Below are 19,371 nucleotides of genomic sequence, written 5' to 3' on the forward strand. Positions count from 1 at the left end.
CAGTCGCCTTGACCAGCTCAGCTCAACACCGCCACTTGCTGCAGGACGAGCCGCAGCCTCCTGGCCGCAGCCGCATCACCCGCCATCTGCGGCACTGGTACCCGCGCGCGCCTTAACAACACGCCTACGCCCTCTTACCTCAAGCAGCGTAAGCAACACCTCCAGCTGTCCCGTCCACGTGTGGGGCCAGCCCATTCATTTGGCCGCCGCCCACACCCCGCCCATCTCTCACCCGCGACATTCTGCTGCAGTTGGTGGGTGATGCCCGGCTCTTGGGCCCGGTCCACCCGCCCTTCACCTGTCCACCCGCCGGTAATCAGTGCACACTCACCTGCATTGTGTCGGGGGGCGACATTCCTGGCGGGGCAGCGTGGTACCCCTTGAGCAGGTGCTGCTGCTGCTGCTGCTGCCAGCATACGGGTCCTCGGGTGGCGAGGCTGGTGCCCCAGCTACCCACCTGGTGCCCAACAAGGTGGTGTGCGCACGCGAGTGTGAGTGAAGCGTGTGAGTAGTGATGTAATACTGTGCGATATGGTATTAGGTCGCTCATGTTGCTGGTATTGATGGTGCCGGACTGGTGAGCCGATATGTTCACCGTGCCCAGGCACGGCCTACTACTGTGCCAGCCACTGACACAGTGGTTCATTACTTGGTGGCGAGGGTAGCGAAGACACGGGAGGAGGCAGCGAGTGTGCGGCTCAACTATGCAGTTTTTACACGGGCCATAACTTGGCCAACACACATGAATGAGTTATGATGGGCGCCCGCCGCCACAGCACCCAACTACTCGGCCGGCTTGTTGACACCATCCCAGGGGTCGCTGCTGCTGCTGCTACCAGTGACAGTGCCTCCAACTGTGGCTCCCGTGCTGTGCCACACTGACCTGTGAAGCTAGAGAGAGACGTGTCCTAGCCACCATGGCTGGCACCCAGTTGTGGAGTGAGCGTGACTCTTCTCCAGCTGGGAGCTCTCACCTAGCGAACACTCTTAGCAAACAAGAGATAAGAACTCTCAGAAAATGTTTAGGGTGGATTGTGGCACCTGTTATAGGGAGAAGTGAGGAGAGCGTCTTGTGAGAGCAGCACAGGGGGAGGGGAGAGGTTGTGGAAAGTGGGGGGATGCTGAGGACAGTGGGGGGGAGGGTGCTTGGTTGTGGGACTTGGAGGAATGTTGTGGGGAGTTGTGGGAGGGGCAGTAGGATGTGAGGGGTGGAGGAGTGAGACTTGAGGCGCTCCTGGTGTTGATGTACCAGTCTGCCACTGGAATGCTGGTGAGAATCTTCCGCCTCCTGCCCCTGCCTTCATCTTGTCGCCACCACCACTATCACCACTCTACCACCACTATCACCACTCCACCACCACCACCACCACCACCACCACCACCACCACCACCACTACCCATCACCACACCATACATCACCCCATCACAGCACTACCCATCATTACCACCACCCATCACCCCACCAACTACTCTCTATAAACAACCATTAACACCACCACTGGTACCCTCTCCACCCATAAACCACCACTTGCACCTACACTACCACAATGCTGTGTCACCACCACAACCACTACCACCATGACCAGTGGTGGCACCACAACACATCACTGGCAGCTTGGCACTGGGCGGGTCATCTCCTCACGGGGTAATGAGCCGCCAGCTTGACCAGGTACATAGTGTAAATGACTTAACCTTTCAGGTATTGACTCATAATTCATATACATTTCAATCAAATATTTGTTTGTATTTGCATTTTTATCTTTTTTCCAGAGATTATCTTTAAGAGGAATGTTAAGTGGGGGAGTGTATGGATACCAGGTATCAGGTATCAGGTTAGAAGGTGTAGTGGAGGTGTAAGAGGGCTACGAGGCCGGCTAGTGTGTACGCGTGCTGGCAGCCCACCATCTCGTTGGAGACTTGAGTAGGAGCAGAAAGTGAGAGTGGAGGGCTGGCACAGGAATCACGTCTTCAAGGAAGTGTATGTCTCCCGTTACGTGATTGACGGCACCCGGTGTGTTTTTGTGTGTTCCGTTACGTGATTGACGGCTCCGAGTGTGTGTTGTGTGCCACTACTTACCTTTGTTCTTGTGATTCTGTGATATATTAAGTGAGTGCGGCTCCAAGAGAGAGTGAGTGTGTGCGCTTACCACCTTCCTGATGCCCGTCTAGTAGACAACCGCCCAGCAGTGCCTCGCTGAAGTGACACCCCTCATTGGTGTGCTAGTGTGTGTGTGTGTCGCTGAAGAGTAACTGCTAACCACAAGTGTGTGTTACACTCTACCCTGGCTGGTGACGCTGACTTTTGTCAATTGAAAGTGTCGGGTTGGGAGCGGCGGACTCCACATGTGTTGAGGCGTGGGTGTGGGACTGTGTTATCCTGTGGGTGCTAGCTCCCGCGCCCCCTCTCACTCCCCCTCCCCAGCTGGAGGTGACCTGACCTCCTAGACAAGCCGGGCGAGCGATACATGGTGGGGGTCGAGGGGCAGGAGACCCCCGCCTAGCAACTAGAGCCGCCACTGCCGGAGCTGGTGGTACTGTTCTGGCTGTTAGCTCCAGGGACACCACTAGTAGTGGGCAGCCTCCGCCACGCGGGCCACTACCTGTTGCTGCTTCCACCTGCCCGACCAGCCACACTGCCTGCCTGCCTGCCTGCCTGCCTGCCTGCCTGCCTGCCTGCCTGCCTGCCTGCGGGTAAGGAGATAGGACCGAGTCAAGGAACTAAGCGGGTAGGCAATTTGCCAGCGGGGAGAACACGTGGTAGATGGAGGCAGGTGTGTGCACGTGTTGGTCGTGAGAGGCAGCAGCAGCAGCAGCGGCAGCACCACCACCACCACCACCACCACCACCACCACCACCACCACCACCACCACCACCTCTACCACCACCCCCCCAGGTGGTTGTGTGATGGGTATATAGCACACAGCAGTCTCCACTTCGTGCACCACACACCCTCACGATGGACACCGCCTCTTCGCCCCCTCCCAATTATTCAGGTAACTCGTATTCAGCATCACTTCTTGTTAGTATTTCACCTCCTCTCATGCTCCTTTCTACTGTCTTCTGCATGTATGTATGTAAGCCATTAAGGGTTTTGGTGTGAGATGCTTTCATGTATTGTCCGCGAATGTCACCGCTTGCGGGAAATGTGTGTTTGGACTCTGCGGTTTGCGGAAGAGCCACGTAATCGCCCTCGTCTATTAATTGGCTCTGATTGTCGGGCATTTGTTGTAGTTGGGGGTTTAGTGTGTGTGTGTGTGTGTGTGTGTGTGTGTGTGTGTGTGTGTGTGTGTGTGTGTGTGTGTGTGTGTGTGTGTGTGTGTGTGTGTGGGATGAGGGAGGCCGTACATCACCTCTGAACAGGGAGAGACATCATCATTTCAACACGGGAGAAACAACAACATTTCCAACTCAACACGAAGGAGACAGCATAACCTCAGTACAAGCGACAGCATCATCATCACCTATCAACACGGGGGGGGGGGGGGTTGAGAGCATCATTTCCACCTCAACACGGCAGACACATCATCATCTCAACATGAGATAACATTATCTCCCTGTCTCAACACGGGAGAGAAAGCCTCATCTCTACCTCAACCTGAGACAGCATCAGCTCTCAACAAGGAGGGAGAGAGAGAGAGAGAGAGAGAGAGAGAGAGAGAGAGAGAGAGAGAGAGAGAGAGAGAGAGAGAGAGAGAGAGAGAGAGACAGAGCATCATCTCAACTTGGGTCAGTCAGCATCATCGCTTAACACTGGAGAATCCACACTATAAAGGGATTTAATCATGACCAAATACTCGAGGGTAGACCACGACTCACTATTTGATGTGGGAGGGTCTCTGACCACTGGTCATATATGGAAGGTGAACACTATCAGGAGACCCTTGCGCAGGGATAGTGGGGTAACTAGGTAGGGTGAAGAGTTGAGGTTGACCACATATATGGGTTGAATACTATGATAACCTTGACTATAGGGATTGCTGGCCACCCTCACATCATCTCATTGGCTGGTGGTTTACCCCTGTTTCTTCCCCCCCCCCCTTCCTCTCAGTTTACTTGAGAAGCTGCTGTTATCTCCGGAGGAAGAGTGGGGGAGGGTGAGCATCGACTTAATTTTCGAGCGCTACCATCTATACAATCCCCATTAGAATACTACATGTTGATTTAAGCTGTGAGATATGTCAGCCTACGGGAGCAGGGGCGAGTAACGTACCCGCCCTTCAGCGACCAAACCTCATCTGGTTACCTGGTTGATACCTGGTTGATGGGGTTCTGGGAGTTCTTCTACTCCCCAAATCTGGTTGATTAAATGGTTTGCATATCGCGTTGGCATATTTAAAACACTTTTCCATGGCTGTAATTCGATGGGTCTGCAAGTTTATTTAGGACATGATAGTCGGTCGGGGATTGCCAGTTGGGTTGAGGCTACCACCACATTGGTCTTGGGTTGAGGCTACCACCACATTGGTCTTGGGTTGAGGCTACCACCACATTGGTCTTGGGTTGAGGCTACCACGACATTGGTCTTGGGTTGAGGCTACCACCACATTGGTCTTGGGTTGAGGCTACCACCACATTGGTCTTGGGTTGACGTCCTTTGGCAGTTGGTCACCAGAACTTTGTTACATTTTGTTGCATATATTTTAGGAGAGTTTTCCTGCTCTGTGCCTCTTTTTCCCTGTCCTGTGTGGCTTTATGACTTTCCTAATGTGGTATTTGTTGTACTCCTCCCAGCCTCTCTCCCTCTCTCCCTCCCACACTCTCTCCCTCTCTCCCTTCCTCCCTCCCACCCTCTCTCACACCTTAAGCCTCTCACTCCCATCCTCTCTTCCTCCCCTCCCTCCCAGCTTCTCTCACTCGCTCCCAAGCCCTCTCACTCCCTCCTAGCCCCTCACTCCCTTCCCAATTTGCCCTTATCTCCATCTCCTTCCATCTTTATCTCTTTGCTTCCATCTTGTTTCAAATAATACCTGGTTTTGCTTGAGCCAAAGATGTAAGCTGTACACCTGTAACTGTTAAAGATGAAATGGTGCCCACTGAGAGGCATCTGATTATTGCTGAAGGGACATGGAAAGTAATATAGGAGTGAAGGGCAGCGAGAATGTTGAGGGTAATGGTTATAGAAGAGGGGAGAAGGGAGAGAGAGGAGACACGAAGGATAGTGGGTGGTGATGGTGGATAGTGAATGATACAGTGAGGGGACAGGTAGTTGTGGAGGAATGTGGGTAGTTGATGGAGTGGGATTGTATGTGAGGATTGGTAGGTTTGTGGGGGAGGATCCAGAGGTGGAGCGTTGGCTCTTGCAGCCCTGGCCGACGCCGCTGATGTTGTCGTCTTGGTGTAGGTTCTCTCTATGCCATAAGCGTCTTGGCCTGTAGATGGGTAGTTACGGTGGCCACAGTTCGCGCACCTTCGTAAGTTTTCCTCCTTATATTAAACCATTTGTGTTCATTTTTATCATATTAAACTCAGTGAATGAGAGGCCCAGTCACGCTGGTGTATAAACTCAGTGAATGACAGCCTGGATAACTACAGTACTTATGAATATAAAGACCTGTGTGAGACAACACAAAGGTGTATTAATGTATTTAATACACCACAGGTAATACACAGGTGTATTACCTTTATATAATTATACAACTTAGGCTCCATTTTATTTTTGTAACGTTGCCAATTAATTTGTTTTTCCTCGGTGCTGTTAGATATCTTTCTTGCGATATTGACTTCCCTGATATATCTATTTAGTGAATTCACTACTTATGACAGTAAAGTGAAGTGTTCTCGTGATATTTGTGTGTGAAGCACCTTAGTCATCTGAACAATTATTTCTACCAATACGAGTGTAATGTACACCTTGGGTGACTGTATACATGTAGGTGTGTGTATGGTTATTGTGCTCTCACCCCACCATACACCAGCCCCACCCACATGCCCCAACAATCCTTCCCCACCCCCAACAATCCTTCTCCACCCCCAACAATCCTCCCCCACCCCCAACAATCCTTCTCCACCCCCAACAATCCTCCCACCTCAAGCACTTCCCCCAGTCACAACACTCCCCCAACCCCAACACACACAAAGAAAGGCGGGGTCCAAGAGCTAATAGCTCGATTTTGCAGGCACAAGTAGTAAACACACACACGCAAGAATAGGCTCCTGCGTCTGACCCATAAACATTGAGAAATATATTCCAACCTTTAACAATGTGGGATTAAAGTACTTGAAGCATCGACTGTGAGGTGAGGGCTGAGCTGAGGAGGGAGGGAGGAGGGTGACCCAGTCACTTACCTCACAAGCCTCATCATTGATGATTCAATGATGATTGATTCTCAAGATTGATGATTGAATCCTCAAGATTCCAAGACATTTGTTGTGGCTAACTTGTAAGACTAAGGCGATACCGCGTTTGTACTCCGTAGACGTTGGGTTCTACCGTCCCATCTTGCCGAGTTGAACATCAGGGTTCGACTCCCAGACGATTAAAGTGCACAAGCGGTAGGGCTTGTCCTCCTGGGGAGAGTTTGAGCACTTGACCTAGTGCACACACGGCTGGCAGCCTCCCGGGGCTGAGTGGCATGCATTACAATCTACATTATTTCTCGAGGTAGGTGTAGGCTTTAGGAATTGTAGAATCGGGTCATGAGTCTCACTCACATCGGCTATCATAACAGAGCCCCGTGCTTTACCTGTGGTGTGTAGGAGCCCCCTTGACCGTGGGGTGTAGGAGTCCCCTTGACCGTGGGGTGTAGGAGCCCCCTTGACCGTGGCGTGTAGGAGCCCCCCCTTGACCGTGGGGTGTAGGAGCCCCCCCTTGACCGTGGGGTGTAGGAGCCCCCTTGACCGTGGGGTGTAGGAGCCCCCTTGACCGTGGCGTGTAGGAGCCCCCTTGACCGTGGGGTGTAGGAGCCTCCTTGACCGTGGCGTGTAGGAGCCCCCTTGACCGTGACGTGTAGGAGCCCCCTTGACCGTGACAAGTAGGAGCCCCCCCTTGACCGTGGCGTGTAGGAGCCCCCTTGACCGTGACAAGTAGGAGCCCCCCCTTGGCCGTGGGGTGTAGGAGCCCCCTTGACCGTGGCGTGTAGGAGCCCCCTTGACCGTGACAAGTAGGAGCCCCCCCTTGACCGTGGGATGTAGGAGCCTCCTTGACCGTGGCGTGTAGGAGCCCCCTTGACCGTGGGGTGTAGGAGCCTCCTTGACCGTGGGGTGTAGGAGCCCCCTTGACCGTGGCGTGTAGGAGCCCCCTTGACCGTGACAAGTAGGAGCCCCCCCTTGACCGTGGCGTGTAGGAGCCCCCTTGACCGTGGCGTGTAGGAGCCCCCTTGACCGTGGCGTGTAGGAGCCCCCTTGACCGTGGGGTGTAGGAGCCCCCTTGACCGTGGGGTGTAGGAGCCACCTTGACCGTGGGGTGTAGGAGCCCCCTTGACCGTGGGGTGTAGGAGCCCCCTTGACCGTGGCGTGTAGGAGCCCCCTTGACCGTGGCGTGTAGGAGCCCCCTTGACCGTGGGGTGTAGGAGCCCCCTTGACCGTGGGGTGTAGGAGCCCCCTTGACCGTGGCGTGTAGGAGCCCCCTTGACCGTGGCGTGTAGGAAGACGCTCCTGACCTAATCCGAAAGGTGAGGGAGGTGTCGGTGGGGGGGGGAGGGGAGGGGTAAGGGAAGGTCAGGGGAGAGGGCTTAACACCAGGGGTGACGCGGCATATCCCTACAAGGTCCCTTCCCCTTGACCCTGGAGGACCCGCCAGGGGAGCAGCAGGGGGCGGGGGAGCAGCAGGGGGCGGGGGAGCTCTGGCAGGAGCAGCAGCAGCAGCAGCAGCGGTCCTCGACAGGGGTGACGGCGGCCACCAGCAGCAGCAGCAGGTCATCGGTGGAGAATGATAGTGTAGGAGGAGCAAGGTGGTAACATAGGGAGGAGTGAGGGAGAAGGTGCTGGTGGAGGTGTTGGTGTGCAGTGTTGGTGGTGGGGGGGGAGGGGGGGGGTACCCCCCTCCCCCCCCCCCTCTCTCTCTCTCTCTCTCTCTCTCTCTCTCTCTCTCTCTCTCTCTCTCTCTCTCTCTCTCTCTCTCTCTCTCTCTCTCTCTCTCTCTCTCTCCTCCCTCTCTCTCTCTCTCTCTCTCCTCCCTCTCTCTCTCTCTCTCTCTCCTCCCTCTCTCTCTCTCTCTCTCCTCCCTCTCTCTCTCTCTCTCTCTCTCTCTCCTCCCTCTCTCCTCCCTCTCTCCTCCCTCTCTCCTCCCTCTCTCCTCCCTCTCTCTCCTCTCTCTCCTCTCTCTCCTTTCTCTCCTTTCTCTCCTCTCTCTCTCTCTCTCTCTCTCTCTCTCTCTCTCTCTCTCTCTCTCTCTCTCTCTCTCTCTCTCTCTCTCTCTCTCTCTGAGATGTTCCTGAACTAACATCTATATAATTATTATGATATTAACATGTTGGTACTTGCATTGGTAGCGATGGTAAAGTGATTACGTTAACACTACTAGTAATAATTAATGCTTTATTAAGTGTGAGGGGAAGTGATTGGTGGTAATTTGTATGTGGGTGTGTGACGGGGGGGGCAAGGAGGGGGTGGGGGTTAGTATGGTAGTAGTGGTGTGTTGTGTAATGGTGAGGGGGGGGAGGGGTAGTGTTGTGGTTGTTGTTATAGATTCAGCTACTTGGAACAAGTTGCAAGTAGCACGGGCTATGGTGATCCCGTGGTGGACTTACCTGGCACAGGAGCGGGGCAAGTAGCACGGGCTATGGTGAGCCCGTAGTGGACTTACCTGGCACAGGAGCGGGGCAAGTAGCACGGGCTATGGTGATCCCGTGGTGGACTTACCTGGCACAGGAGCGGGGCAAGTAGCACGGGCTATGGTGAGCCCGTAGTGGACTTACCTGGCACAGGAGCGGGGCAAGTAGCACGGGCTATGGTGATCCCGTAGTGGACTTACCTGGCACAGGAGCGGGGCAAGTAGCACGAGCTATGGTGAGCCCGTAGTGGACTTACCTGGCACAGGAGCGGGGCAAGTAGCACGGGCTATGGTGAGCCCGTAGTGGACTTACCTGGCACAGGAGCGGGGCAAGTAGCACGGGCTGTGGTGAGCCCGTAGTGGACTTACCTGGCACAGGAGCGGGGCAAGTAGCACGGACTATGGTGAGCCCGTAGTGGACTTACCTGGCACAGGAGCGGGGCTGTGTTGAGGTGTTTTACCAGGAGCCGCGTGTTGTGGGGGGAGGTAGTGTGTGTGTGTGTGAGTGTGTGTGTGTGTGTGTGTGTGTGTGTGTGTGTGTGTGTGTGTGTGTGTGTGTGTGTGTGTGTGTGTGTGTGTGTGTGTGTGTGTGTGTGTGTGTGTGTGTGACCACCTGGACGCCGCCACACGACTACTCTACGGGCCTGAGACGCCGCCACTCACGCAGGAATGCTGCTTGGCCGCGAATACTTGAGTAATCAGCGGGAGGGAGTTCTCAATCTGCTTAAGGTGCTGTTTTTCCCCTCGCGTGGCATCTTGGGTGCTTGTGCTTTTGTTTCCTTGTGAAGTGAGGCTCGTTCAGGTGCATTGGATGAGGGGGGGGGGGGGGAGGAATGTATAAGGTTGTTGTTGTTGTTGTGAGGAGATGAGGAGGCGCCTGACAGGGCAGTATGTGCGTGCCTCACACTGTGTATGTAGAGTATTCATGCTGTGTGTTAGTTAGTCTTCTTTTTGTGTATATAGGTCTGCTGGCGTTCCACTTGCTTGTATCTGGTTATCTTGAGATGATTTCGGGGCTTTAGTGTCCCCGCGGCCCGGTCCTCGTCGACCAGACCTCCTTTTTGTTACACACACCCCATAAAGCAGCCCGTAGCTGCTGTCTAACTCCCCAGGTACCTATTTACTGCTAAGTAACAGGAGCATCAGGGTGAAAGAAACATTTTGCCCATATGTCTCCGCCTCCACCGGGGATTGAACCCGGAACCTCAGGACTACGAATCCGAAGCGCTGTCCACCCAGCTGTCAGGCCTCCCCCCCCCCCCCACCCCCTGGCCCAAACACACACCGAAACTACGACGTTGGTACAACGTTCGAACAAGTTTTAACACCTCCTAACCAGTTATAACAACCAATATAGCAAGTTGTAACAACGTTCTAACACGTCATAAACACGTTAAGCCAAGACGTAACAACTTTATTACAAGTTGTAACAAGCGGAAAATACAGACAGTTTCGGTTTGTGTTTCCAGGATCATGTCTGTGTATCCTAATATTTGCCTCACATTGCTGGCTAAATAGACTGTTTTAAGGGTCCATATTTAGGTCTCTACATGCCGGTCTATTGTTTGCCAGCTTTACATATGCCGCTGATGTTACTCTGTTTACATGTTCCTCTTATGTTAGCGATGGTATTATATCCGATCCCACATTTGCTTATCTCTTCCATTTTTTTTACTTATAGTGTAGATTCCTTCTGACTTGTTATCTCCCTTTGCCTTCATAATGTCACTGATGAAGATATCATACATGAGTAGCAGGAGGGAAGTGAAGACGATAGCAATAGTAGTAGGACGAGGATAACAGGAGGAGTGAGGATAACAGGAGGAGCTAGAGGACGAGGATAACAGGAGGAGTGAGAGGACGAGGATAACAGGAGTGAGAGGACGAGGATAACAGGAGGAGCGAGAGGACAAGGATAACAGGAGGAGCTGGGCGAGGATCCACCTGGCCAGGAATGTTGGGAGTGGTGGCGATGATAACACGATAACGTTCTCCTAGGGGTGCCTCCCCCCCCCCCGGCCCATATACATAACTATGGCAACAGTAATGACAGTATTTCGTCCCCGTTCAAACTACGTCAAATCTGGCCTTATCGCTGCGGATAAGGGCCTTCCTCCGTTACTTATTTCAGTATATACCAGCCGTATGGGTTATCTTGAGATGATTTCGGGGCTTTTTAGTGTCCCCGCGGCCCGGTCCTCGACCAGGCCTCCACCCCCAGGAAGCAGCCCGTGACAGCTGACTAACACCCAGGTACCTATTTTACTGCTAGGTAACAGGGGCATAGGGTGAAAGAAACTCTGCCCATTGTTTCTCGCTGGCGCCTGGGATCGAACCCAGGACCACAAGATCACAAGTCCAGCGTACTGTCCGCTCGGCCGACCGGCTCCCTCGGTTCGTTTAGGAACATTTCCTTAATTTTCTACAAGTCTCTTGCGTTTTCACCGTCAATCTGTGTCCTTTTGTTCCATTTTCTCTCAATTTAAAAAAAAAGCTGTCCCCCTTGTCCATCTTGTCAATTTTCCTCGGTATCTTGTATGTTGTGATCATATTCCCTCTGCTTTTTCTCTACTCCAAGGTGGTTAGTGTCTTTAACCAGTCTTGGAAGCTTAATCTCCCTGTTGCTGGTTCCGGTGGTCAACGTCTCCGCGGCCTAGTAGTCTCTGACCAGGACTCCTGGTTGGTGGTCTGGTTAATCAGGCTGTTGGAAGTAGCTGCTCGCAGCCTTTCACATTGTTAATAATGTAACATTATTGACACATTGTCAGTAATCGATTCCCAGGCGCCGGCGAGAAACAATGGGCAGAGTTTCTTTCACCCTGATGCCCCTGTTACCTAGCAGTAAAATAGGTACCTGGGAGTTTGTCAGCTGTTGCGGGCTGCTTCCTGGGGGTGGAGGCCTGGTCGAGGATCGGGCCGCGGGGACACTAAAGCCCCGAAATCATCTCAAGATAACCACCCTGAGGACAGGTTAAATGGGATATAACAGTGATAAGTGTGGCGTTGATAGTCATTTGTTCATGGTACATATGCATCCCCGCGCGCGCACACCAGGTAAGTCCACTACGGGCTCACCATAGACCGTGCTACTTGCCCCGCTCCTGTGCCATGTAAGTTACGGGCTCACCATTCTGCTACTTGGAACTTGTTCCAAGTAGCTGAATCTATAACAACAACAACAACAACAAGAACAACAACACCCATGAGAGCGCGAGAGCGCGCGCGTGTGAAGTTACGTCTCTCTTTTCAGCGTGGCACATTAAAGCCGCTGTGGTGACACCGTCTCGTCCAACCCTCAGAGTTGAGCCTTAATGGGTCGTGAACCATCTGGCAGTTGTTAGCCTTTGTTTTCCTTCCGTTCCGGAAGACGATTTGATTGTTGCCGCCGGTGGAGGCTGCTTTATTGTGCACCCCATACTCATCCTGTGAGCGGTAGCGCAAAAAGGATTACAGAGGGGCACAAAAGGTCTTTATCAGACCTCAACGGAGATTATTACATTAACTATGATCTATCCTTCACACCTTATAGTTACAATGTCAGCTAGTTAAGGAGAGTGGTGTATTTCAAGAGCTATATATTTACAGTAAGTCATTATACATTAATGGAATGAAAAGCGGTTTACACACGACTCACAACTGCTGACGTTCGAACATATCCGGAACAAGTGCTTTACTGACGAATTTTGTTCGAATCACAACGCTATAAATGCTTCACCCACGTACTACAAATACAAATAATCACCAACAGAACCTAACACAACAGAACACCTAACCTAATCTAACCTATGCCTATATATGCACAATATGCTAATATATTATAATATTAATTTATACTTGAGAAAATTTCCGTTTTGAATGAACAGCATGTTAAAATTTATGAATGCGTCTGTGGGGTCGACCGCTGAATGTAATGGACTTGAGTCGAGGACGGGTTGTAAATACAAATAATCGCCAACAGAACCTAAACACCTAACCTAACCAGGTCCTAAATATATACAATATGCTAATGTATATAATAATATTAATATATATATCTGAGAAAAGTTCTGTTTTTGAATGAACAGTATGTTAAAATTGATGATTGCATGTTTGGGGGTCGACCGCTGGATAGAATGGACTTTTAGGACGGGTTAGCTAATTACCGCGGATTTAGTCATTAGTGAGCTGTAAATTGTTAGTCCTTAATGAGCTGTGAACCATCGATCTTGTGAGTCGATGAGTCACAGCAGAGTCGAATTATACCCAATTCATATCAGGTATAATTTTATGTTCATCGTTTAAGTACGATGTTTTATGACTCAGGAGAAGTGCCATTATTGAGGTGCCAGTGCCTCGTTGGTGCCATGATGACACCATCACCGGGGAGGGAGGGGGGCGGGGGGTAGAAATAGTCTAAGCTACTTTAGCCCTTTGAGATGTATTTTTTCTTGTCTCATGAGCGACCTGGCTGTAACTGAATGGTTGGTCACTACAGGAAAGAGGTAGCGAGGGGCTAGCACCGTAGTGCTCACAGCGCGGACACAAACGGAGACAGACACACACAGACAGACACAGACAGACACACACACACACACACACACACACACACACACACACACACACACACACACACACACACACACTCACTCACTCACTCACTCACTCACTCACTCACTCACTTGGCCCACGTGACGTTTATTGGTGGTTGTGGTGTGTATTATAGCGACGGGGGAGGGCGGTGGTGACGGCGGCTTCTTCCTGGTGTGTTATGTGTGGTTGGCCGCGTGTGGGGGTGTGCTGTAATTACCTACTTCAGCTTGCACACTACAACATCTGCATTTTACACCCGCCTGTCGACAATCATTAGTTCAGTAACTCATTTCACCAATTGACTTGTATCTACATGTACAGCTGAGGCGAATTCGTTTAGAAAACTTTGTCATCTGCGTTCCACCTATTTACTATTCTTAGGCTGCAAAAGTTCCTTCTGACATCCCTGTGATGCATTTATGTTTTCAGTTTCCAATTATGTCCCCTCGTTCTACTGTTTCTTGATTTCTTGTTCCATATTCTTGGATTTTTAACTCGATTTGTTTTGTGCTTGTTTAGATAGGGGGTTCCATACCGGGGCAGCATACTCGGTAACAGGTCACACAGGGGATGTATACACCGCTATCGTGTATATCGTGCTATTTTACCTAGCAGTAAAATAGGTACCTGGGTGTTAGTCAGCTGTCACGGGCTGCTTCCTGGGGGTGGAGGCCTGGTTGAGGACCGGGCCGCGGGGACACTAAAAAGCCCCGAAATCATCTCAAAATAACCTCAAGATAACAGCTCTGAAGGGATCTTTGTCAAAATTCCTGACGGATAACCAGACGTTTGCTTGTATGACAGATGCAGCCCTTGTTATTCTCCTTGTGTATACTTCTGGTGTCAGATCTCGAGTTATGCTCACTCATGAGTCTTTTTCAGAAATCGAAAGTTGCCTTCCCTTCATCCAGCTTCTATTCTCATAACCCCACATTTGTCAGGGTTAAAGTCTAGTAGCCATTTCTAAGACCCCCTCTGGAGATTGTCTAGTTCATCTTGTATTGCTGTCCTCATCAGTTCTGATTCATCTCATTAAGTTTAACATCGTCCAAACATGGATAAGAATGAGCTTGCTTCCTCTGTTAGATCATTTACATTTATAAGGAACAGGATGGACCCTGGTACTAACCTTGAGGCACTCCACTCGTTACCTTTCTCCATGCAGATAGCTCTCATCTTACTCTGCCTTCTTCCTGAAAGGTACTTCCTGAAAGGTAGGGAGTCGGTCGGCCGAGCGGACAGCACGCGGGACTTGTGATCCTGTGGTCCTGGGTTCGATCCCAGGCGCCGGCGAGAAACAATGGGCAGAGTTTCTTTCACCCTATGCCCCCTGTTACCTAGCAGTAAATAGGTACCTGGGTGTTAGTCAGCTGTCACGGGCTGCTTCCTGGGGGTGGAGGCCTGGTCGAGGACCGGGCTTCGGGGACACTAAAAAAAAAAGCCCCGAAATCATCTCAAGATAACCTCAAGGTACTCCTTCGCCCATTTTAGTACTTTTTCCTGGTCCATCAGCCTGGTTTTCAAGTATGCATAGAGGGTCACTTGTGAGGAACAGTGTCAGTCATGCCAGTCATGTACCGTGAACTTGCCATTCATGTGGCATGACATTAATTGTTCCCTCTCAAATGGTTCCCAGTCCATTCATGTTCCCGTGCCTTTCCATTCATGGTTCTTATTGAGGAGACGGAGCGTCCATTCATGTGTGTGGGGCGTAGGTGTTCAGTGGGTGGAGTCCAAAGTGCCGTTGAAGAACCAGCCAGCCAGCCAGCCAGCTAGCCAGCTAGCCAGCCAGCCAGCTAGCCAGCCAGCCAGCCAGCCAGCCAGCCAGCCAGCCAGCCAGCCAGCCAGCCAGCCAGCCAGCCAGCCAGCCAGCCAGCCAGCCAGCCAGCCAGCCAGCCAGCGACTGGCTGACTGGCTGGTGTGGATCACCCACACCATCACCAAGTCTCCGTCTCAACTTTGTCCTTTTGTAGGTAGTGTGTGCCAGCACCAGTGTGGAGGCGAGTGTCAGAAGTGGAGGGCACCGCCACCAAACATGTAGCCGTCTGCACTAGTCTGGGGCATGTCAATCAATGAAGAAATTAAAGTCCAATCAATAAATTCTTGGATTGGGCAACGGAAAATAACATGATGTTTAACGGTTGATGAATTACAGGTACTTAGTTATAGTGGAAACGAGGAACTTAAATGAATGTTCCTCGTTTCCAGGAAAGTTCTTCTTGAAGGATAATGTCTTGAAGAAGCAATTAGATAAGTCCCTGGCAAGAGATGGTGGACCAACAGTGGATATGTGGGCCTGCGGGTCGCTCCAAGCAACAGCCTGTTGGAACAAGTTATCACATGGGGCCAGACTCGGGGAGTAGGAGCACTCCTGAGACCATCTCCAGGAGTGGAGCATGGACACCATGCTCCAGATGGTGGTTGTGTTGCGTCCCTGGTCGGTGTTGTGTTGCGTCCCTGGCTGGTTGTGTTGCGTCCCTGGTCGGTGTTGTGTTGCGTCCCTGGCTGGTGTTGTGTTGCGTCCCTGGTCGGTGTTGTGTGTGTTGCGTCCCTGGCTGGTGTTGTGTTGCGTCCCTGGCTGGTGTTGTGTTGCGTCCCTGGCTGGTGTTGTGTGTTGCCTGGTGTGCGTGTCATGTTTGCACATGTTAGCTTGTGTCTTTGTGCACATGTTGCCCTCTGGTGTTGTGCACAAACATTAGCGTGTGTTTGTACGCATGGGGGGGGGGGGTGTTGCTGTGCGTGTGTCTTCACACGTTGCGTGCAAGCGTGAGAAGTTGTGATCTTGATCGTGTTAAAGTCATGAGTGTAGAATGTGTGTGTGTCAAGAATGTGTCGTGTATCATGTCAAGACTACACACACACACACACACACACACACACACACACACACACACACACACACACACACACACACACACACACACACACACACACACGCGCGCGCGCGCGTACACGTACACGTACACGTACACGTACGTACGTACGTTGGTCTGGCTGGTGAGAGGCGGTTTGGAGCCATGGTTTTGGAGGGCAGGCTGGTGTGGAGGATGGGTTGACGGGGGTGGGTGAGGGGTGGGGTTGACGGGGGTGGGTGAGGGGTGGGGTTGACGGGGGTGATTGACGGGGGTGGTTGACGGGGGTGGGGTTGACGGGGGTGGGGTTGACGGGGGTGGTTGACGGGGGTGGGGTTGACTGGGGTGGGGTTGACGGGGGTGGGGTTGACGGGGGTGGGGTTGACGGGGGTGGTTGACGGGGGTGGGGTTGACGGGGGTGGGGTTGACGGGGGTGGGGTTGACGGGGGTGGTTGACGGGGGTGGTTGACGGGGGTGGTTGACGGAGGTGGGGTTGACGGGGGTGGGGTTGACGGGGGTGGTTGACGGGGGTGGGGTTGACGGGGGTGGTTGACGGGGGTGGGGTTGACTGGGGTGGGGTTGACGGGGGTGGGGTTGACGGGGGTGGGGTTGACGGGGGTGGTTGACGGGGGTGGGGTTGACGGGGGTGGTTGACGGGGGTGGGGTTGACGGGGGTGGTTGACGGGGGTGGGGTTGACGGGGGTGGTTGACGGGGGTGGTTGACGGGGGTGGGGTTGACGGGGGTGGGGTTGACGGGGGTGGGGTTGACGGGGGTGGTTGACGGGGGTGGGGTTGACGGGGGTGGTTGACGGGGGTGGGGTTGACGGGGTGGATGGTGGTGCCGGCGGAAGTTTGGTATTACCGAGGGCGACCTTGGGGTCTTGTGTGTCAGAGGTTCCATATGGTGTGAGGGCGCGTGTATACACATAGTTGTGTGGGTTGAGCGTCGCCTCCTGGGTCTCGCCTCACAGCCTTGAGTCAACTGGTATTCAGGTTCCAGAGCCTATGTGACTCTTGTCGTAGCTATATATGGTGGTGGTTGTTGAGTCTAGCTCTACAGCTCCAGTATTGTGGCCCTTCCATCTCGCCACATGGAATATTATTTGGTGCCTTGTTTTCCTCCCGTGTCCCTGGTTCCTCTGTCCACCTACATCAGGAAATCTTTGATCGTCGTGTCAGTTCTCCTGAGAATTGTGTATGTAGGATAAGGGAGCCGGCGGCTGAGCAGACAGCACACTGGACTTGTGATCCTGTGGTCCTGGGTTCGATCCCGGGCGCCGGTGAGAAAGAATGGGCAGAGTTTCTTTCACCCTGATGCCCCTTTTACCTAGCAGTAAAATAGGTACCTGGGTGTTAGTCAGCTGTCACGGGCTGCTTCCTGGGGGTGGAGGCCTGGTCGAGGACCGGGCCGCGGGGACGCTAAAGCCCCGAAATCATCTCAAGATAACCTCAAGATTAGGTAATGTGTCTCTAGCCTGCTGTAGTCGACACTCTGGTTCATTACCTTGCACGTACTTGAATTAAACTCTAGCAGCCAGTTATTGGATTATCCTGAACTTTCATTATGACCAACCATATATATTCTTATAACATTCTTTATCAGTAAACTTTGTGAGGGAGAAGTCTCTACCCTGGGGGAGCCGGTCGGCCGAGCGGACAGCACGCTGGACTTGTGATCCTGTCGTCCCGGGTTCGATCCCGGGCGCCGGCGAGAAACAATAGGCAAAGTTTCTTTCACCCTATGCCCCTGTTACCTAGCAGTAAAATAGGTCACATGCTGCTTCCTGGGGATGGAGGCCTGGTCGAGGACCGGGCCGCGGGGTCACTAAAAGCCCCGAAATCATCTCAAGATAACCTCAAGATAACCTCAAGATAACGTTGTGAGATGATTCACAGGGATCAGGAACACTGCAGGTTCTGTGGCATTCCTGTTGCCATCCATCCTTAACGGGCCCTTAGGGCGTTCCCTTGAAGTAATTCCGGGTCCACGTTAGAGCAACACACCGATTTCATGTCGAGTGAAAGGAGACGATGTCTGCCTTTGCTCTTGATGATTAGATGAAAAAGATTACACACGAAAATTACTCAAATACATTTACATATAATTCGAATTAGTCTGTCTTTTGCGTAACTTGTAGTTACCTTTGAGGTCCGTGGAGCTGCGGTTGAGAAGTGTGTGTGTGTGTGTGTGTGTGTGTGTGTGTGTGTGTGTACTCACCTAGTTGTGTTTGCGGGGGTTGAGCTCTAGCTCTTTGGTCCCGCCTCTCAACCGTCAATCAACAGGTGTACAGATTCCTGAGCCTATTGGGCTCTATCATATCTACACTTGAAACTGTGTATGGAGTCAGCCTCCACCACATCACCCCCTAATGCATTCCATTTGTCAACCACTCTGACACTAAAAAAGTTCTTTCTAATATCTCTGTGGCTCATTTGGGCACTCAGTTTCCACCTGTGTCCCCTTGTGCGTGTTCCCCTTGTGTTAAATAGACTGTCTTTATCTACCCTATCAATTCCCTTCAGAATCTTGAATGTGGTGATCATGTCCCCCCTAACTCTTCTGTCTTCCAGCGAAGTGAGGTTTTAATTCCCGTAGTCTCTCCTCGTAGCTCATACCTCTCAGCTCGGGTACTAGTCTGGTGGGCTTTGAACCTTTTCCAGTTTAGTCTTATCACACATTAGTTATGTGTGTGTGTGTGTGTGTGTGTGTGTGTGTGTGTGTGTGTGTGTGTGTCCAAGCCGCTGGGATTTTTAGTACCTTAGTTTTTGTATAATGTCCTGAGGGGATTTATGCGGCAAAATGGTATGTACTGCCCCAGAAAACTGGTTTGTGGGTGCTCACTTAGTTGTGCTTGCGGGGGTTGAGCTCTGGCTCTTTGGTCCCGCCTCATACCTGTCAATCAACTGGTGTACACATTCCTGAACCTATTGGGTCCTATCATATCTACATTTGAAATTGTGCACCAGGGTGAAATCATCTCTGCCAATTTGTTTCTGCCTCTGCCGGGGATCTGACCCGGGCCCCTTACCACTACAACCCCAGAGCGTTGTCCACTCAGCCACGAGGCCCCTCGTCTGTATTCACCATTGTGCTTGCGGGGGGTTGAGTTTCGGCTCTTTGGTCCCGGCAGAGCTCAATCCTATGTGTGTGCGTGCACCAAATGTGTTTGCACATTGGAGTGCAAACCCCCCTTATTGGAGTGTTACTTATTGGAGTGTTACGCATTGAGCCTCGCCTTA

General features: G+C 52.1%; 1 protein-coding gene across 2 annotated transcripts in view; it reads left to right on the forward strand.

Annotated features, from left to right (window-relative positions):
- Positions 1-19,371, forward strand: part of LOC138359880 (mothers against decapentaplegic homolog 3-like) — a 96,839-nt gene continuing 77,468 nt past the window's right edge. Inside the window, exons 1-2 of one of the 2 annotated variants that reach the window (XM_069319668.1) lie at positions 1-312; positions 1,771-2,993. In XM_069319668.1, the coding sequence (XP_069175769.1) occupies positions 2,957-2,993 (37 nt within the window). In that variant the 5' untranslated portion in view covers positions 1-312; positions 1,771-2,956. The remainder of the gene's footprint in view (positions 313-1,770; positions 2,994-19,371) is intronic. The other variant, XM_069319667.1, reaches the window with a different exon arrangement.

This window comes from Procambarus clarkii, chromosome 93, assembly GCF_040958095.1.
Source record: "Procambarus clarkii isolate CNS0578487 chromosome 93, FALCON_Pclarkii_2.0, whole genome shotgun sequence".
NCBI classification, from domain to species: Eukaryota; Metazoa; Arthropoda; class Malacostraca; order Decapoda; family Cambaridae; genus Procambarus; species Procambarus clarkii.